Here is a 21,661-nt window from a genome sequence, read left to right on the forward strand (position 1 = left end):
TATATATATGAACCAAGTTGTCGTGATAAAACGACTATTTTAAAAGTACGGTTAAAAAAAATAAAGTATTTTAAAACCTAAATAATACAGTAAAAAGAAGCAATTAAGAATGATGAAATACAAAATAGCATATATAGCATCAACAATGAATATAATTATTAATTAAAATGATGTATAAAAGAAGAAAGAAAAATGTAGAAGATGACATTTTATGAAAAATGGAGAATTGAAATGACAAATTTCTTCTTAAATGTGAAGGGTAAAACTGACAATGTATAGTACCTTGGTTTGTGACCTTCTAATATGGAATAATTAAAAAGTGAACCTACAAGTTGGGGGACTCTTTTTTTTTTTTTCTTTTCTTTTTCTAAATTAACTAAAATGGGAGCAAACACATTGCTTGCTAAGGCTACCTTTTGCTACATTACTATATGCTAATTTAATTTTTTTTATTCAAATTCTCTATTTCTTTATATATAATTAACTCTACAATAACATAAGTATTTTAATTTATCATATAGAAAAAAAACCCTTCAACTCGTTCCATATTTATACACTCTTGATCAGTTGCTTTCTTGCCCTGAAAATTCAAAACAATCAAATGTTTTCTTTTAATAATTAGATTCTTGCAAGTAATGTAATATAGTATTGTTTGATAAATAAGCAATATTCTTTATATTTCTATTCTAGAAAAAAAAAAAACCCTAACAAAATATATATCAAGAAACTAAAGTTTAGAGAGATTTGGAAGTAGATCAAGCTTTCTTTAGTTTTCGTTGGATAAATATTTGAATTTTGGAAATGATAAAGTATAGAAAAATGAATATTTGGGTGAATAAAATTAAAAAAAAAAAAAAATTGAAGTAGTGATGGTTAAATAACAGCATGAACACTTTGAATGGGTAGGTTTTAGGGTGTAGATATAATACTTAAATCTATGTTTTAGCACTCTGATCTAATCTTATAGTTTTAGAATGTTAATAATTAATATGACATCCAACCTATAAAGTATATTTATTATAAGAAATGAAAGGGAAATATTATCATGGAAGCTTAAATTTTAATTAAGATCTCTTATTTTATTAGTTTAACTTCTTACTATAGATTGAAAAACTGAAGCTAAAATAAGGATATATGTATATATAAATGTGATCTTTTTAATATATTAACCTAACAATGATGCTTTAACAAATTAATTCATTTGATTGGTTTAAGACTTTTACCAATAACTCAGTTTTCCCTTACTCTCTTTCAAACTTCTGCTAAAATTTTGATTGGGTGAGTTTCTTTTCAGTAGAGTTAATGAGTTATCTTCCATGGCTTTACATTGGAAGCTTTTCCTCTGATCTCTCCCTCTCTCTCTCTTTGCTTTACCAACTATTTTTGGTGACAATGAAGTTTTATTTTGTATGAATTTAAGAGTTGACAAGGGTGCTAGTGATCAACTACACCTCCTGATCTCGATCTTCTACTTGTGTCTTGATAAATAAAGCATGTTAATAGTTTTGCTACACATTTTTTCTTGTTATATATATACCTGAGTCTGCTAATGCTTTTCTATTTTCTTAGAAAAAAAAGGGATAATCTAGCTACCTAAACTCCTCACACTACTCCACAATGAAAGAAATACAAAGCTTTTCCTATATTTGCTATAATTGTTGAGAACAATAAAGGGTTGGTAAACAGATTCAAAACCTTTATTTTTATTACATAATGTCTATATTATTGAGTTAAATTGATTCCAAATTAATAAGAAAATTCTTTTAACTAGAAAAATGTGGGAGACAAATTTAAACTTCAATCTTTTAGTCTACAAAATATCCATTTTATAATTGATTTTGAACTATATTGAAATTGATAGATTAATAAGAGATTGATGTTAGAAAAAAGAGTAATTGCATCCCCTAGCTAGAAGATAAATTGAGTTTCCTTAAAGAAAAACACAAAAAAAAAGCAAAAACAAAAACAAAACGAAACAAAAGATCCTACAACAAATGTAATTATTGTAAAATTTATCATGTATACCACAAATTATAGGGATAGAAATTTAAATGTCATTGTTGTAAATTATATTATACTTTTATAGAATAAATATTATTTATTTATTAAATAATGCAAAATTTCAAACAATAATAAGGTATTGTACGGTCTAAGAAATCCAAATTAAAATAAAAACATTTAGAAATAAAGTTTATTCTACTCTTTGAAATCTAAGAAAAAAATTTAGATTATTCTACCAATTAAAATTTCACTTCTATTTATGTTAGGTTTCAAGGCCTAATAAAATTTAAAATGTAAAAAAAGTACCAACTAAATAAACTTCAAATATAAGCACGTTATCCATAAATCAAATATAACTTCTCCATGAGGTTGGGTTCCATATAACTTCGTCTATGATCTTTCTGGATTTAAATTCCTCTCGTCTAATTAAAGAAGTTAAAATAGAACTTTATTTTGTTTGACATACTTTTTCAGGTGAAGAATCTGAATCTCTTTAACCTCTTATTAATGGTAAAAGTGTTTTAATTATTTGAGTTTAGATAGAGTTTTAGATACAAAAATGAATATGATAAAGCAACTAGAGTTCCATATAGTGACTAGAGCCAAGGAGAATTATTGGGGATATTATATATATACATGCATGACAAACAATATGAATTCTTATTAGCTCTTCTGGATGAAAACCAAAACTAAAACCATATTGGCTTATGCCTAAAGGAAACAAGCTCTATTGATTATGTTGTGTGCTCTAGCAAACATTTAGGAGTTGACCTAGATAAGTATCGAATTAGAGGATAGATGATCATTTGAGGAAGAGACTTAATTAATGGCCATTGGATAGATAAAGTCATGCGAGCTTATGTCTAAAGTGGACATATATGTTATATCATTGTGAAGATAGTGGAGAGTCATTGTCCCTTAACAAGATGGGTAGGAGTACAAACAAAAGATCTACCATGCTTAAAAAAAGAAGAGATTAATTATATATAATTTAGAACAATAAATTCCATCAATATGATGTTTTTTAATGATTCCAAATCCAAGAAGGCTTAAGCTAATTAAAAATAGACGATATCGTACCATTGTAGAAGTCCCTTGTTTTTGTCACTTTATTAGAGTTGATGATTTAAACCTAGGAACTAGAACACAAATCTTCATATTTTGAATAGAGAAAACTAGTGAGCCTCATTTCTTCGAAGGTGTCTTCTACTCACCTTAAAAAAAGAGGAAGCGGAATTATCTGTTCTCTTTTGGATATTAACTTTAGAATTAAGAATTGTTTGTGCTTTAGAATGAAAGAGCAAGCTCTCATTGTTAGGAGTGGATAGATATGTTTGGAGAGAGCTTCAAGCCTCTTACTTTGTTCGAGGAGAGGATTGTTAGGTAGATATATAGAAAAGGTCTTACATTCGACAGACAAAAAAAAGAGAGGATCTATATGATATATATGAGTGATCGAGAACAAGAATCTCTATCGACATGATGTGTTTTAGGTAGTTTAAAAAACAAAAGTCATGAAGACTTAAATCATCCAAAGTGAATAATATAATGACATCGTAGAGATCCTTTATCCTTTTATCAATAAGCTTTTAAAAATAACGACATCAACTAAAACATATAGGAAATTTGAATTTTCTCCTTAAAAAAAAGTTGAGGCAGATGCATATGCCCATGTCCTAGAAAACAATAGTTGTAAGAAATTTTGTAAACATTAAACCCAACGGTACAATCTTTCTAAAAGTTCTTCTGCTTTAAAGATTTATATATATCTAGAAATATAGTTTTAATGGCTTTCATAATCCAATAATGTCAAGCTAATTAATATTTCCTATTTCAATTACTTCTTAATTAGAATAAGAAAAGAACTAATTTTAGATCACATACCAATTAATAGGTCCAAAATGTTGAAAGCAAAATTTCTGTTGTTGAGTTTATTTATTTAAAGGTTTTCATTTTTAGAAAACATAGACTAAAACAATTAATGACCACAAATCTGTCAACCATTAATCTTAATGATGAAACTTCTTCTAATGCAATAGCAATAAGGCAACTAACACTGAAACAAAAAAGGTAAATCAAATCTTTAATCTCACAACAACCATTTCTAAATATTATGTTAATTAGATTAGATTACACAAAAAAAAATCTGATAATTAACATTTAATTCTATCAACATGCACTTATTAATTCTGTTTAAATGAACTTTACCCAAAGTCTCCACTGTTGAAGAATCTTATGTTAATGGTTAAGAAGGCTTTTATAATCTAAACCAGAAAACTAGAATATCCTAAGAAACTTAAAATAAAAAAGAACACAAATCCAAATTTGTCACAGAAAATAAAAATACTTATAATTTATACTTTAATAAGACTTCATTAATTTTTTTAAAAAAGAACTTAAAAATAATAGATCGACATGTCATTTTGGTTTGTATTATCAATCTCGAAGAATCTCTATCAAAATAAGCATAGTTCAACCTAGATAATGTTTATAATATCAAATTTAGAAGTAGAGATTCAATTCTTAGTTGCACCCAATATGTGGTAAAATAACGAAAAAAGAATTATCCACAGCAACTTAAAATTGGTATGGAATGAGAGTAGAAAGAAAAGAAAACAGATGGATCACTTGCAGGTTAAGCCATAAAAAAACTTTGAGACAGAAAAAGGAAATCACTATTTAGGAACAAAGTTCCCATGATGTTCCATTGATTCATACATAAATCAATCAAAGAGACAGAAAAAAGGGGAACACTTATTTCAACTTTTATTTTTCTTTTCTTTTTCTTTTTTATTTTTGAATGTAGGTGGGTTTTGTTTGTGAAATATTGAACAAAATAGTGCACAGTTCTTAGCTGAGAAAGAAAACAGATGAATTGATAAAATTATATTAAGGTGAAGAAGAATTAAGACAGCAAAAACACTATATAAACGAAGGAAAATTCACATGCAAATATATAACACACACACTTATATATCATATCATATCAATGTATATATTTTTATATTATATGGTCATTCCATTTCCATCCATGCATGGGGAGCACAAAATCGCACAGAATCACAAAAGAGCCAAAAACTAGTAAAAGGTGAGAATTTAAATGAAGTATTTAATTAAGTCAATCATAAAAATAAAAATTAAAAAAAAAAAAAAAAGTCCTTTGTTTGATTTGAGAGAGAGAGAGAGAGAGAGAGAGAGTACGGTTCCAAAATTCATACAGTAGCTTCTGATCTTTGTGAAAAAAAAAATCTTTGTTTTAATTACTAAATTGATTATATATCCTATATAAAAATTAGGGTTTTTGTTCTTAATTTGAATTACGTTATTTCTAGGGTTTTTGTATTTGATTTCCCCCCTTTTGTTCCTTACAACTAACTCGAAATCGATATTATGAGCTTTTATTGACTATTATTCCCAGGTATGTATGTTATGAATCAATTATTGGTTTGTAAAATGAAGTCTATTTTAAAGGCTAATTATTATGGGTATTTTAATAAAATATATAGATAGATATAGATATGAAAATTAAATGGAAATGGAAATGGAAATTTATTTACCAGGATAAATTGAATCAAGGGAGATGCTTGATGGGTTGTTTGCTGTTGGAGTTGGTGTTGTTGTTGTTTGTTGTTGTTGATATCATCATCGTTGGATTTCAATTGAGTTCTTTTTCTCTTCTTTTTCTTGTACGGAATTCCTCTAGCTTTAGCTTGACACTCCTTAACTTCCCTTAAATAAACACGAATTGCTCCATTTCCGAAAGGGTTTGTTTCAGGCGATCCGCCGTGTTCTTCATAGGCAGCTCGAAGACGGCCGATGAGGGCGTCGAGACTTCCCCATGCTTGACGGAGTGGGCAGGTACAAGGGGCAGGTGGGTCAGGCTGCCCGAAAAAAACACAGCCATGTAAATGAACCTTAGTTTTTCCGAACTGGTCCAAATACCTCAAGAATTCAAGCACGTGGTTGCAGTTACACTGCGACAGTGATACCGCCGGCGTTTGATTCTTCAGATACTGTCCGAACGTGTTCCAATCACGTCGCTTTTGTGATTCGTACCGACTCAACGCCGCCGTCGTCGTCGTCGTCGTCGTCGTCGTCCTCGACGATGACCCGGCTTCAGTCGGATCTTTTCTTCCTTCGCTTGACATGATATGATCAATTCTCAGATCGAGAGAGAGAGAAAAGAAATAGGAGAAGGAAGCCTAGAAATTCTTAAGCAAATTGGCAAGAAATGACAAATTGATAAAAAAGAAAGAGAAAAATAATAAAGTTGGAAATTTTGAAGGTTAAAAAAAAAAAAAAAAAAAAAAAAGATGGGGTTTTATTGCAGTGGAGAAGAAAGATGAAAATCCCATCCTGAGAGGGACAGTATATGGCCCTATGAAGGTGTTTTGTTTTTTAAAAAAAAAGAAATAAAAAATTATATTCTTTCCTATTTATTATTATTATTATTATTTTACCCACTTCCCCTCATCTCTCTATTTTCTCTATTTCTCTTTTTTCTCCATCAATTTCTTTTGAAAATTCCACTATAATTATATTTCTGTCATATATATATAGAGATATATACGTACAAGATTTATTTATCATTGTTGTTATTATATATAATTTTAATAATGGATTTTATTTTTTTTAATATTTTGGTTTTTTTTCTTTCTCAAGCAGTGGGAGCCTGTTCGTGGTGGCTAGCTGTTAGATTTGGTGTGTGTGTCTGTGTCTGTGTAATTAGTCTTATTTCACAAGTTTTAATTTTTTTTCTTGCAAATCAAAAGGGGAATTATACTGTTCATTGACATTAACTTCATAATAATCCCTACTTAAATCTTTCTTCTTTACTAAGCATCATCTACGGACAAACCCACTTTTTTTTCTTCTTCTTTCTTTTTTTTGGTTGAGTTCCAACTCTATATTTGGAAGCAGAAATGGGAGATTTTAGTTCACAACATATATACCTAAATCATTGGATTGAGTTCATGTTCATTATGTAAACCATTTTTTGTAAAAAAATATTTGTTTCCATTCAATTATAACTGGACTAAAAACTTAAGTTCATATAGGTTAGTTCTAATGATTATGTTGCAAATTTAGTCCCTATGATATCAAAAAAAAATTAGAATTAGAATTTAGATTGTATGTCCATTTATGGAGCTTTTAGAATTGCAATGTTTCTTTCATCCCAATTTTTTCATTCTTTTTATTATAAAATCATGAGTAGTCTTGGTAGGACTCTTATTTCACACAACCTTGGTGTGATGTATTTTGAGCTTCATAACCCTATTGTGCAAAAATGGGATAGGGCTTTAAAATGGGTGAGATGAAGGTCAGAATAATTCCAATATAAAGAGCTAGCAGTGTTCAAATTCTAGGTTGGTTTGGTGAGAAAACTATATCTGGACTTGTTCTTGTTGATAGAACTCTCATAAATAGTTTCTAAAGTAGGAGACTATATAGAAAGATTTTATCAAACCGTATCAACTACTTAGATAGAGATTATATATATTTTTAAGTAATTATTGAAAGCTTAATAATCAAGTGTGTATAACAACATATTTAAAAAAGTTACAAAAATAACAAAGTCTATCAACGATAGACTTATACTGTTAATAGAATCTTAAGGTTTTTTTACAAAAATAACAAAGTCTATCAACGATAGACTTATACTGTTAATAGAATCTTAAGGTCTATGAGTGACAGACTAATATTTGTAATATGATCTAGCAATAGTAGACTTCTATCGTTGATAAACTCTCATAGATTTTATTATATTTGTATTTTTTAAAATGTTTCTATATATGTTAACATTTTGAATCTAATTTTTATATTTGCAACTACTTATCACACATATAAAATTCTAACTTTAACGATCTATAGAGACTAAAATTTTAAATTAACATAAATTTAATTATATTAGGACTTAGATTTTCCTTTACAGGTGGGTTTGAAAATTAAATTTATAAAATGTCCCCTAATCCAAAATCAATATAGACACAATACAATAGTGCAAAGACGAGCCTTAATTAACCAAGAATTATAAACAAATGGATTAGGGTGAATTTATTTATATCAATACTTCCAATTTATTTATATCAATACTTCCGCATACCTTAGAAAATAAAGCCTATTTAATTAGATTAACATTGTGAATGCTTAAAAAAAACGTTTTTAAGTAGAAAAAAAAAAGGATTTTTTTAAACTAAATAAAAAATTAATATCCAAATAAATCCGTACACTTAAATTGACAATAAATAAATAAATAAATATGGTTTAATTTCACCATGGGTAAAAGAATAATATTTACATTTTACCTTGATCCCTTTGATTATTCGGGTCTTAGGGTCTAACTTTAGATTTAATATTTTAATTAAAGAGAATAATAGATATGTAAGACATTTTGTTGTGATGGAATCCTTCTCTATTTAGATAAAAAAGAATTCATTACATATATGATGTTTGTTATTATATGTATATATTTTTATTTCTCTCTCTCTCTCTCTCTTTTTCCTATAAGTTCATTAACACTTATCTCCCCATCTCCTTGCTTTGGTCTAATGATGGAATATTAATTGTTATTTAAGCAACTAGATGCTAATGAAGATTACCTAATCTAATTAAGATACACCATTTCCTTTTGTCATAGGATCCCCTCTTTCATATTTTTAATTGATAATATTTAATCATCAATTTCTATTCAAGAAAAACGAAACAACAAATCCCAAAAATTAGGTAATATCTCACTTAAAAAATCAAGATTTTGAGAATATATAAGAGAGGAAGTAGAACATATTTTGTTAAACTTAACTTTATATATCCATCAACTTAAAAACATGACACTATTAGAAGAAGATGTAGTGCAGGATGTTATGAATTAGAATGTTAATTTTTCAACAGTAAATATTAACCTTTTTTTTTTTTTTTCTTTTGTTAAATCTTTTAAAATTTCAAAGAATCAATAACTTTAAAATCATATGACAAAAGAAAAAAAGAAAAAAGAAAAAGACAAGTAATAGCACTATGGCACACAATGATATGTGGATGGTTTTCTAGTTCTTGTAGCCAACAAATTTTTGGACTTGAGGGTTTAATACATTACAACAATTTAGTAGAAACTATTTTTACAAAAGATTAGGCTTAGTTTTGAAGTTGGAAGCCAAAGTTTGATTTAGGTCTTTTTATTCTTATTTTGTCTATCCCTTTTGTTGTGTTAATTTGACTATGATTTGAATTATCCAACAAATTAAAAATAAAGTATCTTTTGTGATAAAAAGAAAATGAAAACGACAACAATATTAAATATATCTTCTAATTCTATAATTTATTCATATAAAAAAGATATTTTTGAAATAATTTCAAAAAATGAACCAAAATATTTCGTTACTACAAGATTGGCCTTCTTTGATATGCAAAGCACGCCAAAAAATGTCTACCTTAATATGGTCTCACAAAAAAAACTAGGTCAAAACATGTCATCAAAAGTTTTTTTCGATGGTCAATACCATTAAGAAAGGAAACTTTCATGTTTTTTGCCCATCAATAAAACTAAAAAACCTATCAAATCAAAGAAAATCGTTTTCTTGATCAAATTTTTAATGCAATCCAATTTTATAAACAATTTCTACAAATTTTTTAAAAAATCCTAAATTATAAATTTTCAATTATGAGTTGAACAGAATAACTAATTTAATTTTGATAAAATTTCTTATTTCAATCTAATTATAATTGCAACAGTTAACTTTTAAAAAATTAATATTGTATTATTGATGAATAAAAAGTAATAATTGAAAAAAAAAGTAGTAAAGATTTAAGAATATTGTTGATGAATATCGTATTTTCTGAGTCCATCGACCAGAGCCCGAATTTCGTGGAAAATAATTTTTTCTTGATGTGTCTTGCCATGATCTTATCCTAAATCCAAAATTATATATATAAAATTCTTGATAGGTAATGTCCATCAATATATCGTTTTTCTTGATGATATCTTGATATCCTAAATCTAAAAAAAAAATTGATAGCCATGTTTTGTTTTGTTTTTTTTTTTTTTTTTTTTTTTTTTTTTTTTTTTTTTTTTTGTCTTTGTCTATCAAGAAACCATAGACACATTAAGAAATTCTAAATCCATCGAAAAGTTCAAAACAAATATATTAATTTTTTTTATGATGAGCATTGGAAATCAAGAAAATTCATCCCTTGATGGGCCTTACAATCACGAAAATCTAACTAACTTGATATACATTGCCCATCAACAAATTATATATTATCCTTGATGTTTATTGTCCATGGAGAAATAGTTTTATTGACATTTGGGGACCATCAATAAAACTAAGACCATCAAGAAAATCAAGAATCCACATTTTTTACGTTTTTTTTTTTCGTATTTCTTCCAAAAATAATTAGAAGACTTTTCTTGACGTACATAACCGTCAAAATAAATATTGTATCAAGAAAAATATTTTTTTTGATAATCCTTTGTCATGACCATTCAAGAAATCAAAATTTGTGTGCATCAAGAAATACCAAATTTATAGTAGTGTTTATAAAATATAACAAAATTTCAGATTCTAACAAGCGTTAAAAATTATAGTTTATTTCATAGTTTTTAAAATTCGACCGTGAAAACAAAATATCAAAAAGTTAAAACACCACAACTAAAACATGTAAACAAGGTTGAATTACAAAAAAATGTCTTCAACTTTAGAGTTTGCATAAAAAATAATTCATAACTTTTAAAAGTTTCAAAAACGTCTTTAAGTTGGTGTTTTTAAAATGGTTAAAAAATACTTTTACTATTGATTTAAAATTCGTTAAAGTTTTGTTTTAAAAATATAACTATTGAAAAAATTTCATAAATACTGCTTACGTTCGAAAGAAAGTTAAAAAATTTTTTTTAATTGATTCAAATTTTACACCAAATTTTCTGACCAATCAAAATAAAAATCTAATTTTTAAGTTAAAATCGTTAAAATCTTAGTCTTAAATTTATTATTTGACTATTAAAACAATATGAACACAACCAATTTCTATAGTTATTGTAATTAACATACAATTATTTATTAAATAAAAAATGTATTTGATTATCACCGATAGACTTATGGGTGTGAGATTTTTTTGTTTGACTAATTATTGTTTTATTATGTTTCAAGGAGATTTTTTATTTTGATATTTTATATTTTAATTTTACATAGATTTCGATTTGGATGAATATCTCTTAAGAAATTATAAAAAAATTCAAAAAATAATTTACATTATTAAATAAATATTTATTATTTTTAAATAAATAACATGCTTGTTATTTATATTAATGAGTGTCGTATTAATGTTTATTTTTTGTGTTTTGTGAATTTTTTTAAAGATGTAATGAAAATATCAATTAATCCTTTTTATGGAAATTGGATCCATACAAAATGTGAAAATATCAATAGAAATATCAACATATCCATGAAAATTTAAAACTGTAATTTTAATTTTAAATTTTAATTTTTTTCTTTTTGCTAAAAACTTTGGTATAAAATTGGATTAATGATTTTTTTTTTTACGTTAAGGATATTTATAAAACATTTTAATAGTCAATGAATATTCTTGAAACAAAACTTTAACCGTTTTCATCCGGAACTAAATGTAAGAATATTTTTAAACCATTGTGAAAAGTTTAAGAATGGGATATTTTTTATAATTTAGCTAAAAAAAATAGAAATTTTGGAAAAGGTATTTGGTATGATGTACACATTTTATATATATAATTTAGAAAAATGAGAGTTTGTTGGTTTTTATGTGTCATCTTTTTGGGTTTCCCAACAATTTCTATTATGAGCATAAAAGTTATATAATAACAGTGACAACCTTCAATTTGTAGTTCTAAAATTTTAAGCTAAATGTCAGCATCTTCATCATCATTTCTTGTACCATTCATTTACTCTCTTCATCATACAATAATCCTTCATGTCTCTCCCTCCATTTCTTTCATCTCTAATTTTTTTTTTCTTTTCATTCAATTCAAAAAACTTTGTCAATCCATTTATCAATTTATCATTTCATCACAAGTTGGAAATTGGATCGCACTAAACAATTACCTTAAAAAAATGATTTCGACTCTTAAACTTTTAGTTGTGTGTGATAGAAAACTAAATAAAATACTGTAATAATAATTGAAAAAAAGAAGAAGAAGAAGAAGAAGAAGAAGAACTTTGAAGAGGTTTAATAATTTGAAAATGAAAAAAAAGGGAATAAATGTAAAAAGAAAAAAAGTGGATTAAAGAAAATGAAAGTGTGGATTAATGAAATGAGAAGTTAGTGAGATGGATGTCATTTTCCTAAAATTAATGATTGAGAAAGGAGAAAAAGAAAAATAATAAAACGCGTTTTTAATAATTGATATGTAATACTGTGGAACTCGTGATTTGGGGATACCATTTTCATTTTACCATCAAAACCCAACAACGCCTCCCTCTCCTACTCTTGGGGTGGGTTTTAAATTAGCAAAACTTAAAGGGCCAATAATGCAATCACCTTTCTATTCAAATTCAAATTCAACTTGGGAAATTGACAAAAATAGGCCAAAAATGGGGTATAAATAGAGTTTTAGGATTGATTGTAGAAAAGTTGAGATTTAGGATAAATTGGAGGTGAAATGACGAAAATACCCTCTTTTAATTTTAATTCACATTTGCTCTTCTCTTCTTTTCCAACCCTCTCTCTCTCTCTTCAATGTCATTCACCTGAAGAAAAAAAACAGAATTGCGAACGCAGCCTTCTTCTCCTCTCCTCATAGATTACGTAAAGGGAAAAAAAAAGAAGAATCCTTCTCTTGCAGTCTCATAGATTACGTAAAGAAAAAAGAAGCATTTCTCCTCCTTCTCATAGATTATGTAAAGGAAAAAGAAAAAGAAAAACTCATTTGCGATTCTTCTCCTCTCTCAAAAGTTTGTCAACTTTCCGCTTTACTCCGGTGTCGTTCATCATCTACTCCGGCGAACATCTCACGCATTGTGGTTTGTTTTAATTTTTAAATCCGAATCTGAATTGTGTTGTGTTATATGTATATATATTTTTGCATCTTAAATGTATAAATCAATATTATTTTTTATTGTTTCAAGTTGATTTAGGGTTGATTTAAGGTTGCTTTATAGATGTTTCAAATGATGTTAGCAATTTATCATTATTATTATTTTATCTCGCAAACATCTGGTAGACATCTCGCAAACATCTCGCAGACATCTTGCAGGTTCTTAAATTGAAATGTTTAATCTGAAATGAATTGATTTAGGGTGACTTTTAGCTATTGTTTTTTGTATCTCGCAATATCCTAAACATTTTGTAGCTGTCAAGATCGTAAACATGTAGGGTGTGACTATGCACGTTTTATTTAGTATTTACCTACTGTTTTTTAATAAACTTTGTTTATGTGATATGTCAAATGCTAACTTCAAATCATTTTTTGCAGCAATTGAAAAGTATAAGGTGGTTTAAGGATGTCACATATTCCCATGTTAGTGCGTTACGGTGGTATGTGGGATGAGAGGCGAAGAAAATACGAAGGAGGCATGTTAAAAGGCATCGTTGTCAGTAAAGAAATAACACATAAAGATTTACAGGCAGAATTATATGACCTTGCAGAAGTTGACCCTTCAAAGTTCGACGTAATGATAAGATGCATATATGAGATAAAAGTGGAACACGAAGCTCCTACATTTGAGTTAAGCAATGACCGTGATTTGAAGTTTTATCTTCTTAGTGAAAATCCATTAAAGGTCCCTTTATACGTCTCATTTGAGCCTAAAAGTAATCAAAGCAAAAAAGTGTTAAGCAAAGATTACAATTCAGTATCTGGCAGCAACCAAGCTCATAACTTAAACCCTCATCCTCCAATTGTAATGGATACATTAAATGAGAATGAAGTCCATGTTCGTGAAGTTGAAGTTGGCTTGTGTGATAACGTGATAGGGACCACTTCGGCTATATGGGAATCATATGAGTCATATGATTCGAAAGATGAGACTTTTACATGGGAGCCAGTAGAGATGAATAGTGAATCATTTGACATCCCACAACATAGAGATGGTCCTACAAAAGATTGCAAAGGAAAATCTAAAGTTCGTTACAGCTCTTCTAGCCAAAAGTTGAAGACAGACATGAATGATTGGTCCGAAGAAAGCTCTACAAGTGAGGAGTTTGATGTAGGACAAATATTTTTTTCCAAAAAAGATTTGTCAATGAGATTAAGTGTCTTGGCAATGAAAAAAAATTTTCAGTTTGTAGTAAAAAAGTCTACAAAAGAGGTTCTCTTTGTTAGATGCATTGACAACAAGTGTGGTTGGAGACTGCGAGCGATGAGATTGAAGGATTCAAATATATTTAAGATTAACGTTGAACATGTTCTAGCCTAGAGATTTGCCTATTGCTTCATTCCTTGAACATGTTCGAGCTTTGCTACAACGTTGGTTTTGGGAGCGTCGAGAAGAAGGCATTAAAGTGACGTCTACATTGACTAAATGGGCAGAGTTAGTTCTACAAAAGAAACAAGAACGAGCTTTGACAATGAAAGTCAACCCAATTGATTGTTACCAATTCCATGTTAAAGATTTAGATAAAGAGGAGGTCATAAATCTTCATACTCAAGAGTGCACTTGTAAGGAGTTTCAAGCTGAGCAACTACCATGCGCACATGCCATTGCTGTTGCACGGATCGCAATATAAATGTTTATAGCTTATGTGCTAACTATTACACTAATGAATGTTTGTTGGCAGCATATTCGGAGGCCGTCTACCCAGTTGGGAATCAGTCGGAATGGAAGACAACCGAAGAATATGTACATATGACTGTCTTACCTCCGAAAGTAGTCAAAAGAGTTGGTCGACCGAAGAAAAAGAGGATTCCAAGTGTCGGTGAAGCACCAAAATTGCATAAATGTGGTCGATGTAAAGAAACAGGCCACAATAGATTAACGTGTACCAATCCAATTTCATACATCCAGAAGTCGAGCATACAAGATTAGTACCCGTCTTGGTACGTAGTAATAGTTTTATACTTGCTTGGTTTGTGCTTGCGTTGTTTGCATGATCACGATGTAAAAAAGGTTCATTTTTTTAATGCAGGTGGAAGATGCTTATAAAATTGTGTCCTGTGTTGTTTGCAAGATCACTAAAGTCATCTCACTGACAATTCTAAGTTGAAGACTTTTCTTCTGCAACTTCAAGACTTTCCTTCTCTTTTTTTTTTATCCTACAGTGAACTGTTTATAGAATATTTACTCCTTTGGCATTTCAAGCTTTTTGAGAAAGACTTCAAATCCTATTATGACAATATTGTGTGCTTTAGAACTCAATAAATGCTCTCCTTTTGCTACTGCAGTATTAATGATGCAAATCTTGCTGATTACTTTTAGTTTTTACATTCATCTTCAAGGTTCAGCCTCTGTTAGTTTTTACAAGGTTCAGCCCTTGCTGATTACTTAAAGGTTCAGCCCTTGCTGCATTTGAAGCCTCTTGCTGATTACTTAAAGTGTGCAGTAGTAATAAATGCAAAGCTTTTGCTACTTTTAGTTTTTACAAGGTTCAGCCTCTTCAAGCATATGAACCACCATTTGCATGAAGGGCCTTGTAGATGGAATCTTAGTCGTGCAGCGAAGTGCGATCCTTACCACTTTGACTGCGTTCTCCACTTTGATATGCTGGGATCTACCATCTCTTTCAGATTACCTTTTAGATATCTCATTCTGCTTTCCTGTTGTTTTCCTGGCAGTTGTCTTAGAAAATGGGCTTCTTTTATGTTGGTACTTCCATTAGAACAACTCCAAAGCTGCAAAGAATAATGTTTGAACAATCCATGAGAAGTAAATAATATTGTGTGCTTTAGAACTCAATAACTGCTCTCCTTTTGCTACTGCAGTAGTAATGATTCAAATCTTCAAGCTAAACATGCATTCTAAACCGTTTAGGAAGTTTACACTCTTATATTGGGACTTCTACTCAAAATTTTGGAAGGTGAGAGATAGGTGCTGATAGGTGAGAGATGATGGAAAACTTCAAGGCAAAGTTGCTAAGTCTAATACAATTGCTAACCCTATAGCCTTAACACCTAGTAGACTAGCTAAACATGCATTCTAAACCGTTTAGGAAGTTTACACTCTTATATTGGGACTTCTACTCAAAATTTTGGAAGGTGAGAGATAGGTGCTGATAGGTGAGAGATGATGGAAAACTTCAAGGCAAAGTTGCTAAGTCTAATACAATTGCTAACCCTATAGCCTTAACACCTAGAAGACTAGCTAAACATGCATTCTAAACGTTTAGGAAGTTAACTCTTATATTGGGACTTCTACTCAAAATTTTGGAAGGTGAGAGATAGGTGCTGATAGGTGAGAGATGATGGAAAACTTCAAGGCAAAGTTGCTAAGTCTAATACAATTGCTAACCCTATAGCCTTAACACCTAGTAGACTAGCTAAACATGCATTCTAAACCGTTTAGGAAGTTTACACTCTTATATTGGGACTTCTACTCAAAATTTTGGAAGGTGAGAGATAGGTGCTGATAGGTGAGAGATGATGGAAAACTTCAAGGCAAAGTTGCTAAGTCTAATACAATTGCTAACCCTATAGCCTTAACACCTAGAAGACTAGCTAAACATGCATTCTAAACGGTTTAGGAAGTTAACACTCTTATATTGGGACTTCTACTCAAAATTTTGGAAGGTGAGAGATAGGTGCTGATAGGTGAGAGATGATGGAAAACTTCAAGGCAAAGTTGCTAAGTCTAATACAATTGCTAACCCTATAGCCTTAACACCTAGTAGACTAGCTAAACATGCATTCTAAACCGTTTAGGAAGTTTACACTCTTATATTGGGACTTCTACTCAAAATTTTGGAAGGTGAGAGATAGGTGCTGATAGGTGAGAGATGATGGAAAACTTCAAGGCAAAGTTGCTAAGTCTAATACAATTGCTAACCCTATAGCCTTAACACCTAGTAGACTAGCTAAACATGCATTCTAAACCGTTTAGGAAGTTTACACTCTTATATTGGGACTTCTACTCAAAATTTTGGAAGGTGAGAGATAGGTGCTGATAGGTGAGAGATGATGGAAAACTTCAAGGCAAAGTTGCTAAGTCTAATACAATTGCTAACCCTATAGCCTTAACACCTAGTAGACTAGCTAAACATGCATTCTAAACGGTTTAGGAAGTTTACACTCTTATATTGGGACTTCTACTCAAAATTTTGGAAGGTGAGAGATAGGTGCTGATAGGTGAGAGATGATGGAAAACTTCAAGGCAAAGTTGCTAAGTCTAATACAATTGCTAACCCTATAGCCTTAACACCTAGTAGACTAGCTAAACATGCATTCTAAACGGTTTAGGAAGTTAACACTCTTATATTGGGACTTCTACTCAAAATTTTGGAAGGTGAGAGATAGGTGCTGATAGGTGAGAGATGATGGAAAACTTCAAGGCAAAGGAAATGGTCTTTCAACAATGCAGCTTATGATAATGTCTTTAGAATACAATATTTAGAATGCATGTTTAGCACATATCTATTGTACTGGTAACTTTGCAGAGTTTATATGGGATACCAAATATATGTTCGAATTCAAGTTCTAAACTCCAAGGTATGGTTTTTCTATTATTACAGTACATTGCAAAGGAAATGGTTTTTCTTCCTAAAAACAGAATGGCTCCCACGGTTCTCTATGTCTGTGTGCATATGACATGCATTTCTTCTCCAAAATGTGCCAAAAACAAAAACTCACATCTTAACAGACAACTTAAACAAACAAGATGGAATACTGTAATAATAAATAAGCTACAACAGACTAACTCTAAAAAAAAAACTGAGATTTTATTACTCACTTGACTTCAAAGATGATGGATACGGCACTGCCAATGTAGAGGAGTGGATAAGAAATGGAGAGGTCCGGTGAAAACAAACCTGAAATCGAAATGGATGGAAGTGGAGAAGCGTCCGCCGGAGATGAAGTCGAAATGGAGACCCGTGCAGAAGAAATGGAGACGTTCGGTGAACAAGTTGAAATCGGAAAATATAGCGGAGAGTCGTGAAGAAGAAATGGATGGAAGTGGAGAAGAAATGGACGGAAGAGAAAAACGTTCACCGGAGGCGGGAGAGAGTTGAAGAGGGTAACTGCAGACGCGGAGAGTTCAAATGCGAGTTTACGTTTTTCTTTTGAACGGCCTTCTGTCTTCGGGTTGAAGAAAAGGAAAAAGAAGAAAAGAGGAAGGAAAATAAAAGAGGGTATTTTCGTCATTTCACCTCCAATTTATCCTAAATCTCAACTTTTCTACAATCAATCCTAAAACTCTATTTCTACCCATTTTTGGCCCTATTTTTGTCAATTCCCCATTCAACTTCAACTATGTTTTATTTAACAAACCTTTCCTTTCCTTTGTGTTCTCTACAATCACTTTTATTTCTCACACCTAAACTTCTCCCCATTCTCCCTGTTCTTGGGGAATTCACATATCTTCTTTCCTAAATATTATCTTTTTATTTACTTATATATATATATATTGAAATGTTTAAATCATCAACTTTTTAGCTTTCAATTTCCTTGTCTAATAAGACCTTAATGTGTAGAAGAAGAGACCAATTCTATCATTTGAAGAGACTACAACAATATATATATATATATATACATACATACATAGAGGAATTAAAAAGTTTTTATACATGACACGTCTTTAATAAACCTTAGGTCCATATTATTTGTGTATAATTTTGGTTTTGAAGGCATTGCTCCCATCCCAATTCTCCTCTACCAAACTATGTTACGATTAGATCTTTCTTTTACATAATATTCAACACATTCCAACATTAAAAATTAATTAAAACTTTACTTCTCTTTTTATTATTATTGTCTGGGACAATTGTAAGTTTTTGAATTATTATTTTGAAACTCTATAGATTTAGTTTGTAATTTTAAAAGTTAATAAATTAAATAAACACAGATGTGAAGGCATGAAAAAAAAAGCTTAAATATAAAAAAAGGAAAATAGAAAATTTTAAAAGCAAGGACTAAATTGAATAAATATTTAATATTTAGTTATGGTTTAAGCAGTCAAAAACAATGTTTTAACCATTTTAAAATATACTTCTTTACACTTTTTTTTTTTTTAACGGTCAATTGTTAGTGAGAACCTATATTATATTCTTAAGATGAACATTTAGATTACTACGTTTGTTTTGTAATAATATAAAGATGCTTATATATTTGAAAATGTTTATAACTTTGCCTAGATGTCTTGGTTTTGAACGTCATTTAAGACATAATTTTTCAAGATTTCCACGTTGGCATATTCTTCACACTTTTTGCCCTTTCTTTCTTATGAGTTTTGGATGTCTTTTTATATTTTATTTTATTCTTCTTTTATTATTTCAATTATACCCTTTATACTACCGCTATATTTTGATGTATATATTTTATATATGGTATACCAGTTATATTAGTGAAGATTCAAATTAAGTATTATTTACAAACAATAAAAAATGCATGAGCACCTAGTGACGAATAAGATTTAGTATAAATAATTGATTAATATGTAGCATATCATCAGTGAATCAGTAGCATAAATTTCAGTACATCTCTTAGGACATACTAAATATATAAAGTATATCAATTGACTAATATACAAAAGATGTATATTGTATATAATATATAGGCTACTTTTACCATTGTTACTTAAATTAGACAAAAAAGAAATCTTTTTTTAAAAAACATATTATTATTAAAAAATTTAAAGTATTAGATGATTTGAAACATGCATGAAACCCCAATTCACATTGTCTTATACGGCTTTAGGGTTGACACACACACGCATGAACTTTTTAATTTCATTTATTTTCTTTTATGTATTATGTCACCGTCACTTTTGTAATTTAACTGTTAAAAGTTACTTTCAAACTTGAGAAGACATCTCTTGCATGCACTCATGTTAGTTATACTCTAGTTTTCTCAAATGTGAGCATCCATGGTTTTTAAGTTTTAGAAATATATCTATTTATAAGTTTTGTATCAATTATGTTTGGAGAATGGTATAAGATATAGTTCACGTAAGGATCCAAGTCCATAAAATATGTTAGGAGGTATATATATATAAAAACATTAGCTAGTTCCAAAACCATTTTAAGAGATTAAGGGAAGCACTTTGTTTGATTAAATATGCAAGCTAGTTGAAGAGATCAGTTTCCATCATAAAATCAACTAAAACTCCGGAATGGAACTTAAGAAGCTTATGGAGGTCAACTCATAAGGTTAACCATGAGAAAAAAAATAATGTAAAAATATGGAGGTCAGCCCATAGGCCATACTACTATAGAGTTTGAGGAGGCCAACTCGATGAAGGTAAAGATCGTGCCTAAGTGTTTGGATATTACATATGCTTGAGTCACTAGTGATAAATCAAACAAGTTGATTAACGAGCGAGAAGTTAATTAGAAAACAATTGTTACAAAACATATTTCTACATGACCAAGAGAGCTCATGGCATTTGAGGTGGGTAAAATAGATCTTGAATTGATCTCTAGCTCTCTAAAATATGATTATTGTTAACTTGATCGTCAAACTGTGGGTGGTCGAACACCACGTTGATGCAAAAAAAAATTTATTATACAACATCACTATTATTCCATTTTGATGTTTTGTTAGATAAAATTAAGTAAATTTACATTATTCTAAAATACGTTTGGATTAAAGGAAAAAGAAAAGGAAAAAATATTTTTTCAACGAAAATCCATTAAAGTTCCCCACAGTATCTATCTAAGGTGCTACAATTAAATGAAAATTGCCAACTATCTAAGGTGCTACAATTAAATGAAAATTGCCAACTACTGGAGTACTTTCTTAGCTTCATCTTTTTCTAATATAAATTCAAGTGAAGCAAGATAATTGAATTTTTAATTTAGAAAAGAATGAGTTGATTTATATTTTATGTTAACAAATCTAATTTTTAGATTAATTAACAAATCATCAATAGTGTAAAAAAGAATTAAAAAAAGAATGAAAGAAAGGATATATGAAATGAAAGAAAGTGAGAAAAATGTAGGTCAAAAGAAATTGATGATAAATTATAATTGTAAAGAAAGAGTGGAAAAATAAATTGGTTGAAAGAGAGATTAGTGAAATTATTTTCTAAAAAAAAAAAAAAAGCTTGTGGTAAATAAACGTGTGAAAATGTGATATGAAGAAAGAAGTTTCAAAGATGTGTCAATAGAAGTATTTAAAATAAATTGCATAAAATACGTAACACTAATATCTTAAATCTATAGATGCTTCTTATAATACCATTTTCCTTAATCAACTTCATTAAAAATTAATATCAAAATTTAAGATTTATTAACACTATAGAGATTAAAAGTAAAAGTTAAAAGGGTTAGAAACTAAAATTAAATAAACTTTAAAGTATGCCATTTTATTTTACTACAAAATTTATTTTTTTAATTTCTATAACATAAACTTAAAAATACATAAATTTATATAATGCTTTATCCTAGTCTAAATCGATGAACATATTTTTGATATACTTTATAAATATTTTAGTTTATTTTTTATATTTATGAAATAGGTATAATTTATTAGATATAGGTGGTAAAATATTCCCCAAAAGTAAAGTATATCCAATATTTAATTTGTAAGCATTTGGATTTCACTCTTTAATGG

General features: G+C 29.2%; 2 protein-coding genes and 1 long non-coding RNA gene across 3 annotated transcripts; 2 read left to right on the forward strand and 1 right to left on the reverse strand.

The window, feature by feature from the left end:
* Positions 1 to 207: 207 nt before the first annotated feature.
* Positions 208 to 6,196, reverse strand: LOC116402196 (protein LIGHT-DEPENDENT SHORT HYPOCOTYLS 10-like). The gene is made up of 2 exons (XM_031881400.1): positions 5,559 to 6,196; positions 208 to 580 (listed from the first exon to the last, which is right to left on the reverse strand). Exons 1-2 carry the CDS (start codon positions 6,147 to 6,149, stop codon positions 506 to 508), a joined length of 666 nt encoding a protein of 221 aa, XP_031737260.1. The 5' UTR covers positions 6,150 to 6,196; the 3' UTR covers positions 208 to 505.
* A 6,491-nt stretch (positions 6,197 to 12,687) lies between these two features.
* Positions 12,688 to 14,378, forward strand: LOC116404353. The gene is made up of 2 exons (XM_031886567.1): positions 12,688 to 12,983; positions 13,436 to 14,378. Exon 2 carries the CDS (start codon positions 13,464 to 13,466, stop codon positions 14,376 to 14,378), a length of 915 nt encoding a protein of 304 aa, XP_031742427.1. The 5' UTR covers positions 12,688 to 12,983; positions 13,436 to 13,463.
* Positions 14,379 to 14,380: 2 nt separating this feature from the next.
* Positions 14,381 to 15,396, forward strand: LOC116402443. The gene is made up of 2 exons (XR_004214862.1): positions 14,381 to 14,998; positions 15,088 to 15,396. It is a non-coding gene; the product is annotated as an uncharacterized LOC116402443 (long non-coding RNA).
* Positions 15,397 to 21,661: the final 6,265 nt, after the last annotated feature.

This window comes from Cucumis sativus, chromosome 1 (assembly GCF_000004075.3).
Source record: "Cucumis sativus cultivar 9930 chromosome 1, Cucumber_9930_V3, whole genome shotgun sequence".
NCBI lineage: Eukaryota > Viridiplantae > Streptophyta > Magnoliopsida > Cucurbitales > Cucurbitaceae > Cucumis > Cucumis sativus.